At 39.9% G+C, this 18,354-nt stretch overlaps 1 protein-coding gene across 13 annotated transcripts in view; it reads left to right on the top strand.

Moving 5' to 3' along the window:
* PPP3CB (protein phosphatase 3 catalytic subunit beta) overlaps nucleotides 1–17,155 on the top strand; it is a 38,458-nt gene extending 21,303 nt beyond the window's left edge. For 4 of the 13 annotated variants that reach the window (XM_083502669.1, XM_083502673.1, XM_083502668.1 and 1 more), the window contains 7 exons: nucleotides 2,203–2,328; nucleotides 3,269–3,346; nucleotides 4,411–4,437; nucleotides 7,966–8,050; nucleotides 9,115–9,212; nucleotides 13,871–13,900; nucleotides 15,610–17,155. In XM_083502669.1, coding sequence (XP_083358795.1) covers nucleotides 2,203–2,328; nucleotides 3,269–3,346; nucleotides 4,411–4,437; nucleotides 7,966–8,050; nucleotides 9,115–9,212; nucleotides 13,871–13,900; nucleotides 15,610–15,788 — 623 coding nt within the window. In that variant the 3' untranslated portion in view covers nucleotides 15,789–17,155. Of the gene's footprint in view, nucleotides 1–2,202; nucleotides 2,329–3,268; nucleotides 3,347–4,410; nucleotides 4,438–7,793; nucleotides 8,051–8,224; nucleotides 9,078–9,114; nucleotides 10,156–13,870; nucleotides 13,901–15,609 lie in introns of those variants that run through there. The other 9 variants (XR_014525916.1, XM_083502676.1, XM_083502675.1 and 6 more) reach the window with 9 other exon arrangements.
* The last annotated feature ends 1,199 nt before the right edge of the window (nucleotides 17,156–18,354 follow it).

Below are 18,354 nucleotides of genomic sequence, written 5' to 3'. Positions count from 1 at the left end.
CATCTACTAGCACCCAAGACAACCAGGTTAGATACTGGGAGTGGGAAACAAGAACTTTCTATTTTCTGTCTTTCTAAGGGGAGCAGAAGTGCACAGATATCAGTGTACCTGGCATCTGCTTATACATCTGTTCACTAGTGGTGTGATCCCTTCCCTGTTGGATGGAGGGGAATGTTCCCTCCTGCTTGCCATCACTTCAGACTTCTGCATTTATACTCTTCCTCTAGGGAGGTGGCTTGGTTTTTATGCTCTTCAGCACACTAATTCATTGAGTAACTAAGGGTAATCTTGGTAGGAGTGGGAAGTAAAGTAGGGTAGCCTTAAAGTGCTCTGGTATAAATCTCCACACATCTAGGGCAGATGACCACTTTCTACTGAGCTTTGGAGCATTGCACATGGCTGCTCTCGGGATAAAAGTTATTTTGTTCATTAAAATATTTCTGTCTTGCCTTTCAGCCCCAAGTTAGTTCAGTCTCAGATTAAAGCAAAATACAGTATAAACCACAAAGGGAAAACAGAGCTAGAAGACTTGTTCTTGTTTATATTTTGATTATGTATTCTGTGTTTTTATATCATGATTTTATCCTGTGAACCGCCCTGAGACCTGGGGTATAGGGCAGTATGTAAATTTCTTAAATAATAATAAAAGACCGAGCTTACTACTAAAATATATGTGCAGCAGGAGGGGAAGAGGGGGAAATCAAAACCTCAGCAAAACAAGATATATCTACAGAATGTTGGAAAGTGTTTTGAGATTGGCCTCCCAAAGTAACAATTCCCACAGCCTTGGTGCTGAAACAGAAACTGCTGATGATAAAGAGATGCAGGGCGAGTCCTCAGATGAGAATCACAGTGGGTAGACAGGCTTATGTGGAAGAAGGCGATCCTTCTAACAGCTTGTTCCCAAAATGTTATACGTAATAATAAGCACTTGAATTCTTTCTGCCGGAACAAAATTAACAGTACAGTGGTACCTCTGGATGTGAACGGGATCTGTTCCGGAGCCCCGTTCACATCCTAAAGTGAACGCAACCCGCGTGTGAGCGGGTCACGATTCGCCGCTTCTGCGCATGCACGTGACGTCATTTTGAGCGCATGCACAGAGCGCAACCCAAAAATGCTCAACCGGAAGCTACTTCAACCCGAGATATGACTGTATCAGAATGAATATGCTCTGAAAAGCCACCATATTTTGCACCACCTAAAGTCTCCAAACACATTTAAGAGCCTGTGTTCCATAGGGTGCATTTCATTACTCTCATCTGAATGTGACCAAGATAGTGCAATTTGCATTCCTGAATTATATTTGAGTCAGATATATAGACACGTGTCACATAGACACGATGCAGTAGCAGCAGCAGCGGCAACGGCAACGGCACTATTTTGTGAGGGTCCTAAAGGACAACTGCAGCTAGTCATTCCAACGTACCTACCTCTTCAGGGCAGAAGGAGTGTTTCATTACTCAGGAAGAGACATCTATGTTAGTGAATCTGATGCCATCACTCAGTTTCCTTATCTTTCCCACCTTCACGTTAGCTAAAACCAGTTGGCAAGGCCACAGTTGTTCCGGATGAGAAAGAAGCACAAAGGTCTCTCAGTATACCCTGATACAGTGGTGGTAAAACCTCAAGTCTGATCATCTTGTGCAGAATGAGAATTTGACTCATCTAAAGCTTTAACTGGCTTTCCTTCCAGCATCTGCAACTTTCAGGGAGAGCACTCATCTATCTTTGGAAATTCCTGCTATGTCCAAGATGACACTAGCTTGATATTCTGTGTTGCTGCTGCTTGTTAGAGACCATATTGGATTACATCCTGCAAGTTCCACTGTGTGCCTACTATGGTTGTGGTTGAATAGTTACAGGGGCTGTTTAAACATAATGCCAAATGCTCTCCTCTTGTGCTCTGAAATTAGTAACTCCTAGTCCTTGTTTGTGACAATTGTTTATTATTTTGTTCAAACAAACCAATTCATGGTTTGTGTTTGCTTGCTAGCCAGGCTCACAAACTAAGGGGCTTGTGCCTGCTTAAACTCGCATATGAATAGCCCGATAGAATCTACAATCCACACAACTGTTGGCTGTTTAAAAAATGTCAAACAACCCTCAGGTGTTGGAATGAATGTGCTAGCTGAAAGGTTTGCAATTATTATTGATTGCTTGATACATAATTTCAGCTAATCACTAAAACTTTTTTTACAGCTGCTGTATTGAAATATGAAAATAATGTTATGAATATTCGGCAGTTCAACTGTTCACCGCATCCTTATTGGTTGCCAAATTTTATGGATGTCTTCACATGGTCTTTGCCATTTGTTGGAGAAAAAGGTGCGTCATATCATGAAACAAGGCATAAAAACAGGTTGTCACTCAAACATTTGCCACTTACCTAGTGCTACATTTATGCAAGTAGATTTAAATGCATGCTTTCAATTGATAGCTTGTGTGTATCTGTGTGGCCAGATAAAACCTGCCTGTAGCCCACCAATTCAGACACCGCCTACAAACTGTATTTTTGCCCATTGTTTGATATTCACTTTGGTTTTTGTTTTGTTTTGTTTGGTTTTTGTTTTGGTTTTTGTTTCAGGCAGGTAGCTAAATTACAATGCTTGTTGTTCCAGGCAGGTAGCTAAATGTGATGCTTGTTGAGCCCCGCTGAGTTGCCATGTTTGACTGTTAGGTGGGTTCAGCATAGTACGTTACACACGGTACTATAGTTGTGCTTTACATTGTTGGGCTGCAGATTTTTATTTATGTATGTAAAACAGACATTTCTGCTAAGAGTCAGCAGCCATCAATATACTGCTCAAGCACTTCCCGTTTTAGGCGCAGCTGATATGCATGCAATCACGCACAGCACCGAACCCAGAAGTAACTCGGAAATGTCATAAAAAGTGTCATTAGAAGGGCAGGATGGGGTGGAGTAGGGTGGAATGAGGCCGAACGGGGTGCTTGCAGGCTGTTTAAATTGCATGTGATTTCACACAATCTGGAACGCAGCCCCTGCTGGGAGCAAGGACTGATGCCTTCATGCCCTGTTTGTGAGCTCTCTAATGGCACCAATTGTTCTTAATTTCTAAGAATGGCAGTGCTGTTCTTTTATTAAATGACTTACAGTGAAGGACTGGAATTTGACCTATTTAGCTTTTCATATAATTTTGTTGTTTCCCTCCAATGTATTTTGCATTTTAATAGTATTGTGGAATTTTAAACTATTCAGCTTATAATAAGTATTATGATGTGTTGGATTTTATTTTATTTTATTTAGTGACAGAAATGCTGGTGAACGTTCTGAGTATTTGTTCTGATGATGAACTGATGACTGAGGGTGAAGATCAATTTGACGGTAAGGCTACTTTTATGACTTACGGGTCTGTACTGTGAATTCCTGAAAGATTTTATTCTGTGCATAATTTGTGAACTTCTGAGGAATGCTATTAGATTTTTAAAAGAGAGTTTTCAAATGATTCTGGTATATTAAGAATTGAAAACTTGGTGTGCCTATATTTTCTGTATTAAAATTCTTCATGTAAAATATTTATTCCATTGCATAGAATAAAAAGACACGAGACCTGCTCCTTCATTGTCTCACCCTGCAACACATGCACGCACGCACGCGCGCACACACACACGAGATTGCCATCATGCAAGGGGCAGAGTAGGGATGAACTATTTGGCCCCAACACTTCCTACACACCCCCAACATATTGAGGGCTAAATCTCTTCAGTAGGGAACTTGACTAGGCTCCCTTGGGCAATCTAGAACCCTGACATAGGGGCTAAATCATAAGTGGAGCCTGTGCAAGTAGAAAAGACTCCTTGCTGCCCAAGTTCAGCCCCAAAACTGTGAGGAGAAAGATGGGATTGGTAGCAAGGAAAGCTTGTCCGAAGGGGAGAATGACTGAATAGGGCTGTAGATTATCAATTATTTAGCCCGTATTTCACATTTCTGCTTCCTGATACATGTACTTTATTATTATTCATTGCAAGGAAAGTTATGAAGTCTGTTTTGTTTATAGCACTATAAGTGAATTTGGTCGATCTACGGTTCAGTAGCAACAACTTTTACTTATTTTGACTTCGGGGTGCTTTTTATACTATATTTAACAGTGTTTGTTTGTATATTTGTGTTACTTGAAATTTATGTCTTTCCTACACTTTATATCATCCTGTTAACACTCACTGAATACTGAACAGACATTACAAATGCTACCAATATATTTTAAAAATGCACTCAGCAGTATGCAGTGTTCTATGAGAGTAGCAGTTTTCCATTTTTCCTCCTCATTTTTCTTTTCAACTTCCATTCTTTATTATCACTGCCAATGTAAAAGCTCTTCCTTTTAGTTTTCCTCACTCACCTTTTTCTCCATCATTCACTTTCTTTTTTTCTGGACTCTCCATCTGAAGAACGAATCATATATGGCAATAAAAAAGGTACAGAAAAGACGGAGTAATATTGTTTTGAAATATGGCTTATCAAAGTTATCAAAGTAGAGAACACATTTATATATTTTCCTTATATAAATGTGTAGTATTTGTTTTATTGCCAGTCTTTCTGTGCATGAAGGGTTTCTCCTCTTTTCCATTCCCCTTTTGTAGTAGCTTTCATATTTTCCCTACTTTTAATATCTCTTTTTCTGATCCTGCATGTGTAGGAAAGTTTTCAGTTGTCTGCCTTGTTTATGATTTTAGTGTAAGCATTCTACATTACAAATGGTGCATGAAATGTGATCTCTGTAATGTTTCAGTTGCTGTTTGTGCAGTAATTTTGTTCTCTTCCAGCTAATATTTGTATGAGAAAGCTTTACATCACTATTGTGCTAGTTTCAAGCTGATGTGTATAATAATGTTAGAATAATTTATATTACTAGAGTAGCTTCTTCCACAAAGGGAAGAACTAACCAGGCCTACAGGGACGCGGGTGGCGCTGTGGATTAAACCACAGAGCCTAGGGATTGCCGATCAGAAGGTCGGCAGTTCAAATCCCCGCGACGGGGTGAGCTCCTGTTGCTCAGTCCCTGCTCCTGCCAACCTATCAGTTCGAAAGCACGTCAAAGTGCAAGTAGATAAATAGGTACCACTCCAGCAGGAAGGTAAATGACGTTTCCGTGCACTGCTCTGGTTCGTCAGAAGCGGCTTAGTCATGCTGGCCACATGACCTGGAAGCTGTACGCTGGCTTCCTTGGCCAGTAAAGCAAGATGAGCGCCGCAACCCCAGAGTCGTCCACGACTAGACCTAATGGTCAGGGGTCCCTTTTAACCAGGCCTGCAAGCAGAAGTTTGCGCAAAGACTTTCGCTAGCACAACAGGGCTTTCCCTGCACCGTCCTCTCCCTACAAGCCCCCTGTTTTTACCCCTCCCCATTTGCATGGAGGAGGTTAGGATAACTCCCAGAAAGGCACATGGGAGGCAGGTGAGCAGAGATTGCTCCATCAGCATAAGCATAAGTGTTTGTACTGATAGAGCAATCTGCTTGGTGCTATGTGGAATTCCTCGCAGAACTTTCATTATGAGCCGAAGTATATTTTAATAGCTTTGAAAGAGCCTGTTACTAAATATTGCTGCAGTGTTATTGCCGCAGATCCAAAGAACTGTGCAACTTGCTCTACACACGTGAGGGAGCTTTCGACTTGTGTTTCATTAATGGCCCTCTCCCAGCCTCCCCGTTGCATGGAAAACCTTTGGGGGGGGGCTTTTAAAAGCTGTGGTATCACATAGTGGGGATGGTTCTATTGTTTAAAAGTAAAAATTAAACATTCCATGGGGCTTGCCCAAATCCTTGGGTGCACCAAATATAACCCAGACATGACCTTTATTGACCAGGCTTTGGGGACAGATATTAAACACAATTATGATAAGAATGTAAATTATGCAACCAGTATGCTGGTAGTGGCATGTTAGATTGCCTACTAAGTGTGCATCTTAAATAAAGAAGAAATGTCCCAGTAATTCTCTAGTCTTCCTTCTGAAAGCTATATTGGAAACTGCCTTTTGTTCCTTATATGTCTCCCAGTTGCACACTGTATTAAGTACAGTCTTACAGTTCATTGGTTGAGGAGACAGCTTCCATTCTAGTCTCCTCCCCCCCCCACCTTCCTGCTTTCTTGTGTTGTTGGTGGGATTTTTGTTCCTATCCATGCCCAGAGCTTAGTATTTTTTTAAAGGGGGAATCATGCAACTGAGTTTCATATGTAGTTAAAGCAAGTAGCCTGCAGTACAAAGGTAAAGTATACATGCTCTTTGCCTCTGACGCTGCCCACCCCTGGCAGGCTGCCCAGAAGGGAATGTGGCCCTTGAGCTGAAAGGTCCCGCACCCCTGTCCTACAATCTTTGTAGACCACATCCCTGAAGGAAAACCATGTTCATGTGTGTGTATGGGAGTCTAATCTAATTTTTCAAACAAAGAAGAGATACCGTGTTTTTCCGTGTATAAGAGGAGCTTTTTTGACCCAAAAATGAGGTTCAAAATTTAGGATCATTTTATACACGGGTAGTGCTGAGGGAGGTTGGGCGAATGGTTTTTTGGCACGAGTCTGAGATTGTAAGTGGTGATTGGCTGCTTGATTGGGGGGGTGGGGATGCTGAAAATCGCTCACCCCCCAGAACGCAGCACACAACTGCCCGTGTCGCTTACAATCGGCGCTTACAAAATCAGGCTCACGTTTCTTTCCGGTGGGTGAGCAATTTTCAACATTCCCCTCCCCACACACAATCAAGCGACCAATTGCCGCTTACAATCTTGGGCTCGCGCTTCGTTCCAGCAGGTGAGCGATTTTCAGCATTGGCCGCCGGAACGCAGCACACAACCGCTCGCGTCGCAGCTGCCCGATCACCACCATTAGCCCTCCTGATTGCCGCTGCAGCAGCCAATAGGCAGCTGCTTTTGTTGCAGCAAGCAGGAGCATGATTGGCGGCCGCTGGTGGCGATCGGGAAGCTGATAGGTGGTTTCTGCTATCAGCTATCAGCTTCCTGAAAGGAGCAGGTGGTCCGTTTACTGCATGTGTAGGGAGGAGCAATGGCAGAGGTGGCCTCCTCCTCGCAAGCCTTGTTGCCTGGCTCCGCGCGATCGTGTCCTGCCTGTTCCCTAGCCTCCAGCAAAGCAGAGCAGCTCAACAACTCTGCCCCCCCCAAAGAAAGCGAATGTGTGTGTGTGTGTTTCTGCCACGAGGGAACAGCTGATAGGCAGCTTGTTGGATGCGTGCGGCTGTCAGCGTTTGTCAACTATTTTCCCTTAAAAAAAGCTCTACAAGTCAGGGCAATCTCCCCCCACTTTCTAAATTTGGAGTCCCCCAAAATAGGGATTGTCCTATACATTGGGGTGTCCAATACATGGGAAAATATGGTATCTGCCTGGAAGAAACTTACAAGTGAAACAGCACTTAGGTTAGAATGAAGTATACTTGCTAGGAGAGGGGATGTTAGCTAGATAATTGAATTCATGAATCACTTCCCACAACAGAAAGTCCTGAACTGATTTACATGAAGAAAATATAGTGATTGTGGGAGATAGAGGGAGAGATGGAGATGGATGAATAGACATGCTGATCAGTGTTCTAGAACACTGTCGATTTGGAGCACATTTAGGTTGCCAGTTAGTAATTTGAATGCCAGCTATGGTATAAGTCCCATTTATTCCTTGAATTTTCTATTTGTGCTCAGTCAGTTTCATAACTGTTTAAGAGATCAGCAGTCAAAAGCCTAAGAATGAAATGCCATCAGTAAACAATTGGCAGCAATTAATAGCCTTGATATTTGTCACTTAGTGTTTAGAACTGTTTAATCTTTTCAGGATGTTTGGTGATCTGTGGACTGAAGAGATTTGTCTGTGATGAGGCATTCAATCACCTTAAGTTCCAGGCTGAAGGAGAACCATATGTTATCACAGTTTTATTGATGGTCACATTGTATGCAATTTTTGTTGTGTGCTCCATTAGCTTGAGACTTTCTTCTTCCATTGGAAGTAGGTACAGCTGCAGCACGAAAAGAAATAATCAGAAACAAAATCCGTGCAATTGGCAAGATGGCAAGAGTCTTCTCTGTTCTCAGGTAATTACTATTCTCAACTTGTCTGATCTGTTTATATGGAAAGACTACGTGTTAGCAGCTCCCTACCCGCTCTTACAATTAAGTGCGGCTGTAACTTTTTTAATAGATGAGTTATCTATTGCTAATACTGTACTTCTGCTAAACATTTATTTAGCACCAATACTTGTTTTTCAGAATGTGGAGCTATCCTAACCCTTTCTCATGCAGCTGAATAATGAGAGCAAAGCAAAGGTGATGGCAGGATCAAAAGAGTAAAAAATAATGGCAAGAAAAGCTGTGCCAAAGAAATGGGCTCTGAAAGACAGGTGCAAAGGAGGGAAGGGAAATGATGTCATGGGCGCAGTGAATGGACAACACAAGAAGCAGAATTTAAAGGCAGCAGGAGTAAGAGACAAGAACAAAGGGATCTGGTATTTGGTTTCGCTTAAAAATAATAATCCTGCCACATCCAAGCTCAGAGTAGCTCCTGACATATAATATTTTTGAAAGGCAAGAAGATGCCAAAGATGTACAGTCGTACCTTGAAAGTCGAATGGAATCCATTCTGGAAGTCCGTTCGACTTCCAAAATGTTTGGAAACCAAAGCGTGGTTTCCGATTGGCTGCAGGAAGGTGCTGCAGCCAATTGGAAGCCATGGAAGCCCCGTCAGACACTTGGGTTCCAGTGAACGTTTGCAAACCAGAACATTCCCTTCCGGGTTTGCAGCGTTCAGGAGCCAAAACGTCCAAGTACCAAGGTGTTCAGGATCCAAGGTACGACTGTACGTATAATGGGAGGAGGAAGTGCCTTTCTTTCCTTCCAGGGAGCAGGGCTGGCAGACCTCTCCTGAGATTGTGTTCCCCAGCCTTCACCTTCGTCTCACTATTCTAAATCACACCCTCCCTGCTATTTTCACTTGCAGTATTACATTTCCCGGTTCTTCAGTGTTAGATAGGAGACAGTGGATTTGGGGGATAAGAAGAGCTCAGGCAAGGACCTGCATGCAAGTCTGAAGTATATTGGGTATGAAGACCTCTTTGGGTAAAACAGTTTTCCCCCTCCCCTTTTTTGTCTCCTAAATTCAGGGAAGAGAGTGAAAGTGTACTGACACTCAAGGGTTTGACTCCCACTGGAATGTTACCTAGTGGAGTATTGGCTGGAGGACGCCAGACCTTGCAAAGTGGTAATGATGTTATGCAACTTGCTGTGCCTCAGATGGAATGGGGCACATCTCACTCTTTCGCTAACACCACACACAGTGCATGCAGGGAATTCCTTATGCTTTTCAGTTCTTGTCTTAGCGGCTGATGATAAAGCATAACTTTATGTATTAATCAGGCAATGTAAAATCAGTATTTAACCAGGGTATTAAACAAAAAGCAAACAGTATTAGTCACGCTGTGCTAATCTTTGTCTGTCGTTGAGCTTTCCTTGATAGAGCATTTCAGATAGCAAGATTATTTATGAACTGGGGAAAGATTGGCAGGGTAGGTCAGAAAATTAAAGAGACACCATTATTTCATCAGATATCACATATGGCCTTATTCTTTATTCCTACAGTTTTATTACAGACGTTAATCTGTTTAGTAAATGCCAGTTGCCTTTTTAGTATTGATAGCTACAAGTTTCCAAGCTCAATTTTGCATTCCACGGATGGAAAATGTGCTTTGTTTCGTACCCTGGTGATTGATGCCAAAGTTTGTTCCTTCATGTTGTTTGTCAAATGTTCTGTGTAATACTACTTGACTTCCCTGAATTGTCCTTGTAAGTTGCTATTTCCTTCCTCTGCAGATGTAGCTGCTTTTTTTAGCTCTGTCTTGTCTTTCTCTAGGTATCGCTGTATGTCTGTATAAGTGTGTAAAAAAATTAAATCACTATCTCAGACACTTGTCTGTCTCTTGATGTACAAGCAACTTTGTAGCACCTTATTTTTGAGGTTGGCTGCATTTGACGCTGCACCCGATGCATTCTGATGGCTAATGTAACTGAAAAATAACCAATAGCTGTTATAAAATCCAATTGAGAATAAAGGGGCTAAATGAAAACCTTGTAAATAAGTCAGACTCAAAGGGTGTTTAAGTGTGCTTATATTTTTTGCATGAAAATAAAAAGAAAATACACCTGTATTCTGGCTCATTGAATACTTTATAAAAGTTGATGGATTAGTTGTTGCCAGAAGAATATTGTGAGATTCTTTTTTCTTTTTTAATTTCTTCTGACTATATAGTTCATTTTTTTGTAATGGATGTCAAGAAAGAAAGTGGGCGTCATAACATTCCTGAGCTTTATTAACAGAAAACATTTTAGTTTTCTGTGTTGATATTTCTGTAATATCTGAGTTCAATTTTACAGCACATGTTTTTTCTTGTCTGTCAAAAAAAAAAAATTTGCCACCTAATGTAATCAAAATTCAACATTTTAATGTAAATTTGTGAAACCTTTCTGGTACTGTGTCAGTCTAAAATATTTTTTGTTTGAGTTAACACCTTTTAATATTATTTAAACTGTTTTATTTACTATCATTATCCTCTTGGAGCATATAATGTCTCCAAGTTCACTTTTCATAAGTCCTTATATATGTATGTATGTATGTGATCTGTGAATGTCTGTAATAGCAAATGGTGTGTATGTTCCTTGTATCATCAGATTTCCCCCTCTAAATGTTACTTTCAGTGTGTATATTCACTACCCAGCTTGCATATTGTAGTTTTCTCAGCACTATGTAAGCTGTAGAGAATTGGAACATACGCATTTTATCGGACTTGATAATGTTGTCTCATGTTTGTTTTAAAACAAGACAAGTGGACCTGACATATAACATCAATCAAAAATTTTAATTTCAGCATGACCACAACTTAGAATTTTAACTAACTTTACTCCTTTAGGAGCCTCAAATGGCAACGGTTTAACAGAAATGTTGTGAATACAGTAGATTTTTAAGGTGCTCACATAATTTCTACTGTTGTTGATAGGGTAAACCAGATGATTCCTGTTGCAAGTTAGATGTTTCTAATGTTTAATGGAAAGTTGTAACACAAATCTTTCATCACTTACAACAATGAAATGTTACAGTAAATTGGACAAATAGAAAACTGCCATTCAGGAGTCATTTTGTTTTCCAAAGGAGTAATGCCATAGTGTTGTCCACATTAAAATTAATGTAGTAGTAATATAAATCAAATGGCTTTTTGTGATGAAAGATTTGATTGAGCACCATTGCTTTTATTCTATATTTTATTTTTTTGTAAGAGCAGCTGCATCTTATGGGTGAAGCTGTTGGGAGTGGGCATCCAGCCCTTAATAGCCTGACATTTCCATTCTTTAATTCAGGTAATCTTTCAGAACTATGAGGTACAAATGAAATACTACATCGAGATATTTGAGTTTTGGTATCTTTTTTGCTAGAGGGGGAAAAACCCTGCCAGAAATGGGATTAGCATTTCAGAGAAGCTAATTCAGCTCACTAGTTTAGTTTGTGCCAGACCTGATGCAAGTTAAGTAATTTCATCATGTTTGGTTGGAATTACATGCTTAAAACGGTATCTCTGATTGTGCTGGTATGTGTGTGTTCTTGCAAACCTCCCTTTGCACTGTTGTTGTAGTCTAGGATTTAACCATCTTACACACTTGTAGATGGACTGGTCTCGTAGTGAGTAGTAAGATGGTTGAAGGTGAACTCTGTGAGGTAGTAACTACATTTCCAAACCAGCACCCTGATAAGTGCACTGTTGCTGCTGCTGTATTGCTTGTCATAGGAGGAAAAATTACATGAAGAAAAAGGCAAATGTTTCCCTGTCTTCCTTGACTAGACTGAATTGTTTTTAAAAGACAGCAACCTTTATGTCACTGGTTTTCAGTGACCTGGGTTGTGGTGCAATGGGATTCAGAAAAAATAAGATATTGTCTCTTGAGTTTGAAGGGTGCCCATTAAGAACAATCCAGGCTTTGCCTACAAACTAATGCTGTGGCCCTCTTGCTATGTTCACACAGAACGGTAAACTGTTTTACCATTACAAGAAGGAGCCTAGTCAACCTTGTGCTCTTCTCTGCCACGTTCACAACAGCCACAAGGAGGAGATTGGAATCTTCAGCTTCAGTTGTCAATTAACCCACAGTTTAGGGATAACATTTCAGCTGAACTGTTCATAAACTACAGTTTGAAATGGGCTTGTTTCAGTAAACCACAGTTAACACCAACTGCAGTTTATCCAGTTTCAAATGTAGTATGAAACTGGAGCTAGTCAAAAACAGAAGCAGAAGCTTCTGATGTTTCTTCACAGCCAATCCTATAGCAGAAGAGAGGAACAAAGAAGCCCACTGCCTGCCTAGGTTTATTCCTACAATAATAAACTGTAGTCTGTTGTTGCATCCAAACTCAGTAGGGCTTTTTCAGTCCCATTTCCAGATCCAGGAGTATGGCAAGCTGCTTTTGAAACTCAAGCGGGTTTCTTAAGAAATTTTAAGTTGGCTTTTGTGTTAAAGGAGAGTTTTATTAGAGTCATTTGGGATATGAGTTTGGTTATTCCTGAAAGAGGTGAAATTAGTTTCTACATTGTTTTTTATTAGTCCACTTCTGTTCCTGCGGTATCTTGGGAGATTTCTACCCCCCCCAAAAAAAACCCTGATTAAAAAATACAACAGTGTTTGGGGTTTTTTTTTAATGCACATAAAACGCATTTTGAAGCAAAGCTTTATCACTGTAACTTCTAACAATATATGCCAAAACAAATGTTTCATCGTATTTCAAAGAATACAGTTCTGCACTTAAATGACAAACTGACAATCTAAAACTTGAGAATTATAGGTTGGCTTCATCGTCTATATCAGTGGTTTCATTGTGGGTGAGTTTGTAGGTAATTCTGTAAACACAATATTGATCTGAAAGACCTTGTTGTCCATAACTCCTCCAGTTTCCGCTCCTCTATATTCATTTGTAAATTTTGTTCCCACCTATTTCTTAATCCTATCCTACTGATGGTAAACGCAGAAGAGGAACTTTTTTGATGGTAATAAGAGATCATTGCTTTATAGAACAGGTATTTGTCCTCTAAGATCTTACTGAGCTAATGGCATGGGTCACTGCTTTTTCAGTTGTCATGGTGGGTACACAGAGATGTTTGAATATTTCATCTCTCCAAAGGAAATTACAAAGAAAAACAGTTAATTCTTGATGATGTGATCATCAGTTTGTTTTACCTTGGCTATCAGTGAAGGGTCTTTATGTTCCTTCTCATGTGAAATAGTGTTAGTCTGTTCATAAGCGTATTAGAAAATGTGCAGAAGAATATCCAAAGTTTTATTTTTTTCATAGCTACTTTAAACAGTGGGGGGGGGGGTCACATCCATTTTTAAAATCTGGGGGTTCCCGTTATTAACTGCAGCTCACCTACAAACATGCAGACTTTCGTCTTCTTAGTTTGCATGGCAACTGGTTACATTTTTTAAAAATATCATCATTGTAAAGCAGCAGTTACTCATGATGATGATAAAAAACGTTCCTTACTTAAATTCTTGTGTTTGGCTCAGGAATAAAATACTTGATATTTTATTGCATGTTGGTATTGTGGACTAATGAAGAAAGTCCACCCAAAACATTACAAACTGTCCCTTTCAGCCCTTTCCATGTTGTTGGGAACTCATATTAACCTGTGGTTTCTTTAAAAATAAATAAATAAATGGTAGTATCAAAGCCAAAAAAAGCAAGGAATTTTTTATTTTCAAAAAGGACTTCTTAAATCAACCTTCAGCTAGTATAATATTAATCATATTTTTTCTGCTATGTGATATTACACTCTTCATCTTTCTCATTCATTTTGCATGCATCTACTCACTTCTGTACAGCCACAGTAGAGGCAATTGAGGCTGAAAAAGGTATGGTCTCAGTGTCTTTGCTACTGGCAGGGATTGGGGGTCTGGGAGGGATTTAAAAGTCTGTTCTGCTCTTTCAACTTGCACAACCAGAGATGAATCAATACACTGATTCATTTGTTGTTATCTGTAGCATTTTGTCTTGTCTTGATGATGACTTGCCTTTTGCTTTTGGGGTGATTTGCTTTTTCTGACTGGAATAGGGATGTGTTTTCTTTCGTTAACGTAATAGCATGCTATGTTTATGTCCCCTCTTTTAGTTGACATACTTTCTCTGGTGATAATGGATTTTAAATGTCTCCAATCCAGCAGGCCACTTTTAAGTATATGCATGGCTTGAACACTCAAATTGAGCTTTTAATATTTGCTAGCTCCCCCACCCCTGCACCCAATATTTTGAATGTAACTTCTCAACAATACATCATAGCCATGAGTTTCAAAAGTAGTTTCTGGTGCCATACAATAATGCAGCCCTCCTCTCTTCCACTGTGCGCAGATAGCTTCCCATATGGTTTTCTGGATTGAAGTCTGTGTCTTTTCGTTTCTTTCTCATAACCCATCTGGTAGTGCAAGATTTAGTTTTATAAAGGTGTTTTTATAATGTGTAGTATTCATTTGTGAACACTGAGTGCCAGGAAGCTGGCAAAGTATAAAATGTTAACTTTGGATGAGAGCCGAATAATAATTTAGACATGGCCAAGGGCTTGCCTTATTTCCAGAGACACATCTTATTTTGGAACGGCAACCTTTCATGCCATGTCACTGCTTTGGCAACTCTGTTCAGTTGCTTGGGTGGTGTGGATAAAGTTTCCTGAAGTCTTCTTTGGGTCCTAGCCTTAATAGCCACTGTCTCCATGATGACTTTTATATCCCGTCTTTGTCAGGCCATTGCTTTACTATAAGCCACAAAGTATGTATATGTGCACAAATGAGCTACCCGTACCAAGCAAATCTGTGGTCTAATCACGTTTGTAGACTAATCTGTAAGGCTGATGCTTTTAAAATGTGTGCCAAGTCTGAAGACTTGGACTATACTTATTAGTGGCTCAGCATCTCCTTAAAAATCTTCAGAGGAACTTGCCGGGCCAGCAAGCTCCTTAATGGTTCAAGCACCATATTTATACATCACTGTTGATGATTAATTACATTTGCAGGATGGGATTGTCTTGGTGGTGGAAAATGGAGTAAGATGCTTGGCACCATTTTACAGAACTCTAGTTTCTATAGCAGTGTGTGCACATGTCATTGTTCTTCAAAACTGAAAAATGGTCTTATTATCAGTGTTCAAAATAAAATGGGCTCCTGCCTGATGTGTAAGGTGATCTGTTGAAGTCTAGGTATTGTCCTTATTTTAAGGTGGCTTCCAAGGCTGTTGTGGTTATTCTCACATGTTTAGCCTAGGTATTCACAGTCATATCTTGCATTGCTGCCAACTTTAGTTTTTGTGTTCTCATAAGTGATGTTTGGAATGCCTAGCGGCCTTAAGCAAAAATTGGTATGCTATAGTGAAGAAAAGTCAGAGAGGCTGTACAACTCTGCTCACTTTTTACAAGAGAAGTGTAAATACATAAAATCATATTTAATCTAACTTACTGGTTTTGTGGGTGTCCCCCCCCTTTTTTTTTTAGATTTTGATATTATTTTTTAGAAGTTACTAAGAATACGCAGAGCTTTTTCCCATTACTGACATGTCTAATTTGCATTTTGTTAAGCAATACGAGGATTCTCTCCACAACATAAAATCTGCAGTTTTGAAGAGGCAAAAGGACTGGATAGGATCAATGAGCGAATGCCGCCAAGGAAAGATGCTCTTCTTCAGGGTGGCATTAATTCTGTGAATGCAACAAATGCCAACGGAAACAATGGTGCTGGAAACAACAAGGCACAGTGACCGCCGCATCTGCTTATTTACGTAATAATTCGTTGAGGACTGCTTCTTGAAAAGACAATAGCCAAAACATCCCAGGGAGATGCAGTCCCCACGCTTTACCCGGAGCGAAATCACAACTTGATCTTACAGAAGAGAAGCCATGATGCTTTGGAAATGACAGCCACTCTTCTAAAAGTGACAACATGAATATTAACAGTGCATATTTGGAACTCACTTGTGGAGAGAGATCCAGGGACAAGCTTCTGCTGTTATCACTATAGACTTAGCATGTTACTTTTTTATCATTGTCAACACTTTTTATGTTTACAGAATGGGATTGTAGAGCTAGGTGGTGGGTTTGTGAGGTGGTTATCTTTTGTTTTTAAATCGGACGTTCTAATGCATCCGTATTTATTTAATGGTCTTATGAACTGTCTTTAAATGATAGTTTTACAGTGGTCTTAAAATATAAATCTGAGGCTGCAGACATGTCTGTGTTTTAAATAAGTGAGGAAGAAATGCCAAAAATCTTAGTAATTATGTAAATTTCCGGTCTTGGGTATACTCCTGTTGCTAATTCTGTATAATGTTCAACATATTATTTTTAGTTAAAACTTATCAGAAGATTTCTATATAAAAATGTTTATTACTTGAACCATATTTTAATTTAGAAACTTTTTTGCCCAACTTTTTGAGACTTTCCCACACTTGAATGTTAAAAGAACTATTAACAGTATAAAAAAAAAATTAAAATTAAGGTACTTTGTACATTACGTTTCAAGTAAATTTGATTCATATCAGATCTGTAAAGCTTGGCTTTGTATTTTCTGTATGCATGTTTTAATTTTGCAGATATTTAATATATAGACCTAGGGTGTACAGGAGAAAACATCCTATAGGTTATGCAGCACAGCTGTTATGGGTATTTTTAGTTTATTGTATTAAAGTTGCTTAAATAGTTAGTAATTGTTGGGCTGAGTGGCTGCAAGTGTGTTCTTTTAATTCTGTTTGGTTGTTTTTGTTTTTGTTTTGAACTTTTGGCCATACAATGCATAATTACTCTGGACATATTAAGATGTTAGTGAAGATATAAAATCAAGATGCATGTTATGTTTTTGATAGCTGGACTGTTCGGTTAAAATAAAATCAAACCATGTGTTGATCTAACGAATGAGGAACTGTAGTTAAATTCTCCCCACATTTTGTTACTTACCTTTCTTATTCTGTGGGAAGCTGTTGGAATCTTACGGCAATGGATTTCACCTGCAGTTTGTTTGCCACAAAGTGGAACTTGTGTGTGGCCCTAAGTTGGCTATTTGATGCATGTTTTAAACCATTCAAGTATTTTATAATAAGAAGCGCACAATAAAGTTTGTGCATGGGCCTCAGCTCGGATTGGTTTGTTTCTGTTTTTGTTTGCGTAATGAGGAACACAGCACAATCAACCATTTTAGTTGACCTCCTGGGGGCAAATATCTGGAATGGGGAGGTTCCCAGCACATTTTAGAATCTTTGAAGTCCCCGAGTTAAGGAAGCCTCCCTATGTCAGAAGTTTGCTCCAACTTGAGGAAGGTGACAGGGGCAGAGCTGGTGTGCTCATTCCTACAATCCTTCCTCATATAGTTACTTGGATGTAGAGCAGTGCTGTACTTAATGAGACTATTATATGGTGGGTGATTAGATCTCAAGCACAGCTAACTAAAATGGCAAAGGAACATTTCATTTGAAAGTCAGTGATGGTTTTGCATGTATGGGCAATGTAGAGTTAGCAGCTCTTTATTAATGATGTGTGTAATTTGGGGTGGGGTGTTGTTTATTTTTATTGATTTTTTTTAAAAAAATAAAATTGAAAAGTAACAGCCATATTTGTGCCCAGCGTTCCCAGCCTCCTCCATCCCTATCACAGGTGACCTCCCATGACCTATGTCACAAGGTGGTTGTGACGTTAAATGCCACCGTGAGGACCTTAGTGGAAAAGTGGAATATAAATGAAATAAAGAAAGGAAGGAAGGTAAACCCACAGGTACAATACAAAAGCAGCAAAGAACGTCCACTTTCCAGTGTCTCATGTATACAATTATAAATGTGTATGAAATACAGTGGAACCTCTGTTGTCAAATGTAATCCATTCTGGAAGACCGTTCAACTTCCGAAATGTTCGACAACCGAGGCTCAATCCCATTGAGAAAACCGAGAAATGTGCCCCAGAAGCCATTCAGCTTCTGATGCGCTCAAAAACCGAGGTTCCACTGTATATTGGGGGGGGGGGGGTCATCGCCTCCTACATCAATTAGAACGTGCAACAAGTATATGCTATTTAACACCAATGCTGCTCCACAATAAAGGGTGGGGGAGGGGTGAAGTGGGTGAGTCCTCGGAATGCATGTACATAATGTGGGACAATACTGACTTTCCCCCCCTTTTCCCACAGGTTTATCTGAAGCTTCCACCTGTCCCAATCTGCTATGCCATTCACTAAAGAGGTGAGAAACAGCAATGTCTCTTAACTTGTGAGGTGGGTGGGTGGTTGGAGAGATTAAATGGTTAAATATCTGAAATGTTTAACTGCAAGAAAATGCAGTTCCAC

The sequence above is a fragment of the Podarcis liolepis genome (assembly GCF_965112155.1).
Source record: "Podarcis liolepis genome assembly, chromosome: 5".
Classification (NCBI taxonomy): Eukaryota; Metazoa; Chordata; class Lepidosauria; order Squamata; family Lacertidae; genus Podarcis; species Podarcis liolepis.
Note: the sequence above shows the minus strand (reverse complement) of the source record. Positions and strands in the feature narration are given on the sequence as shown.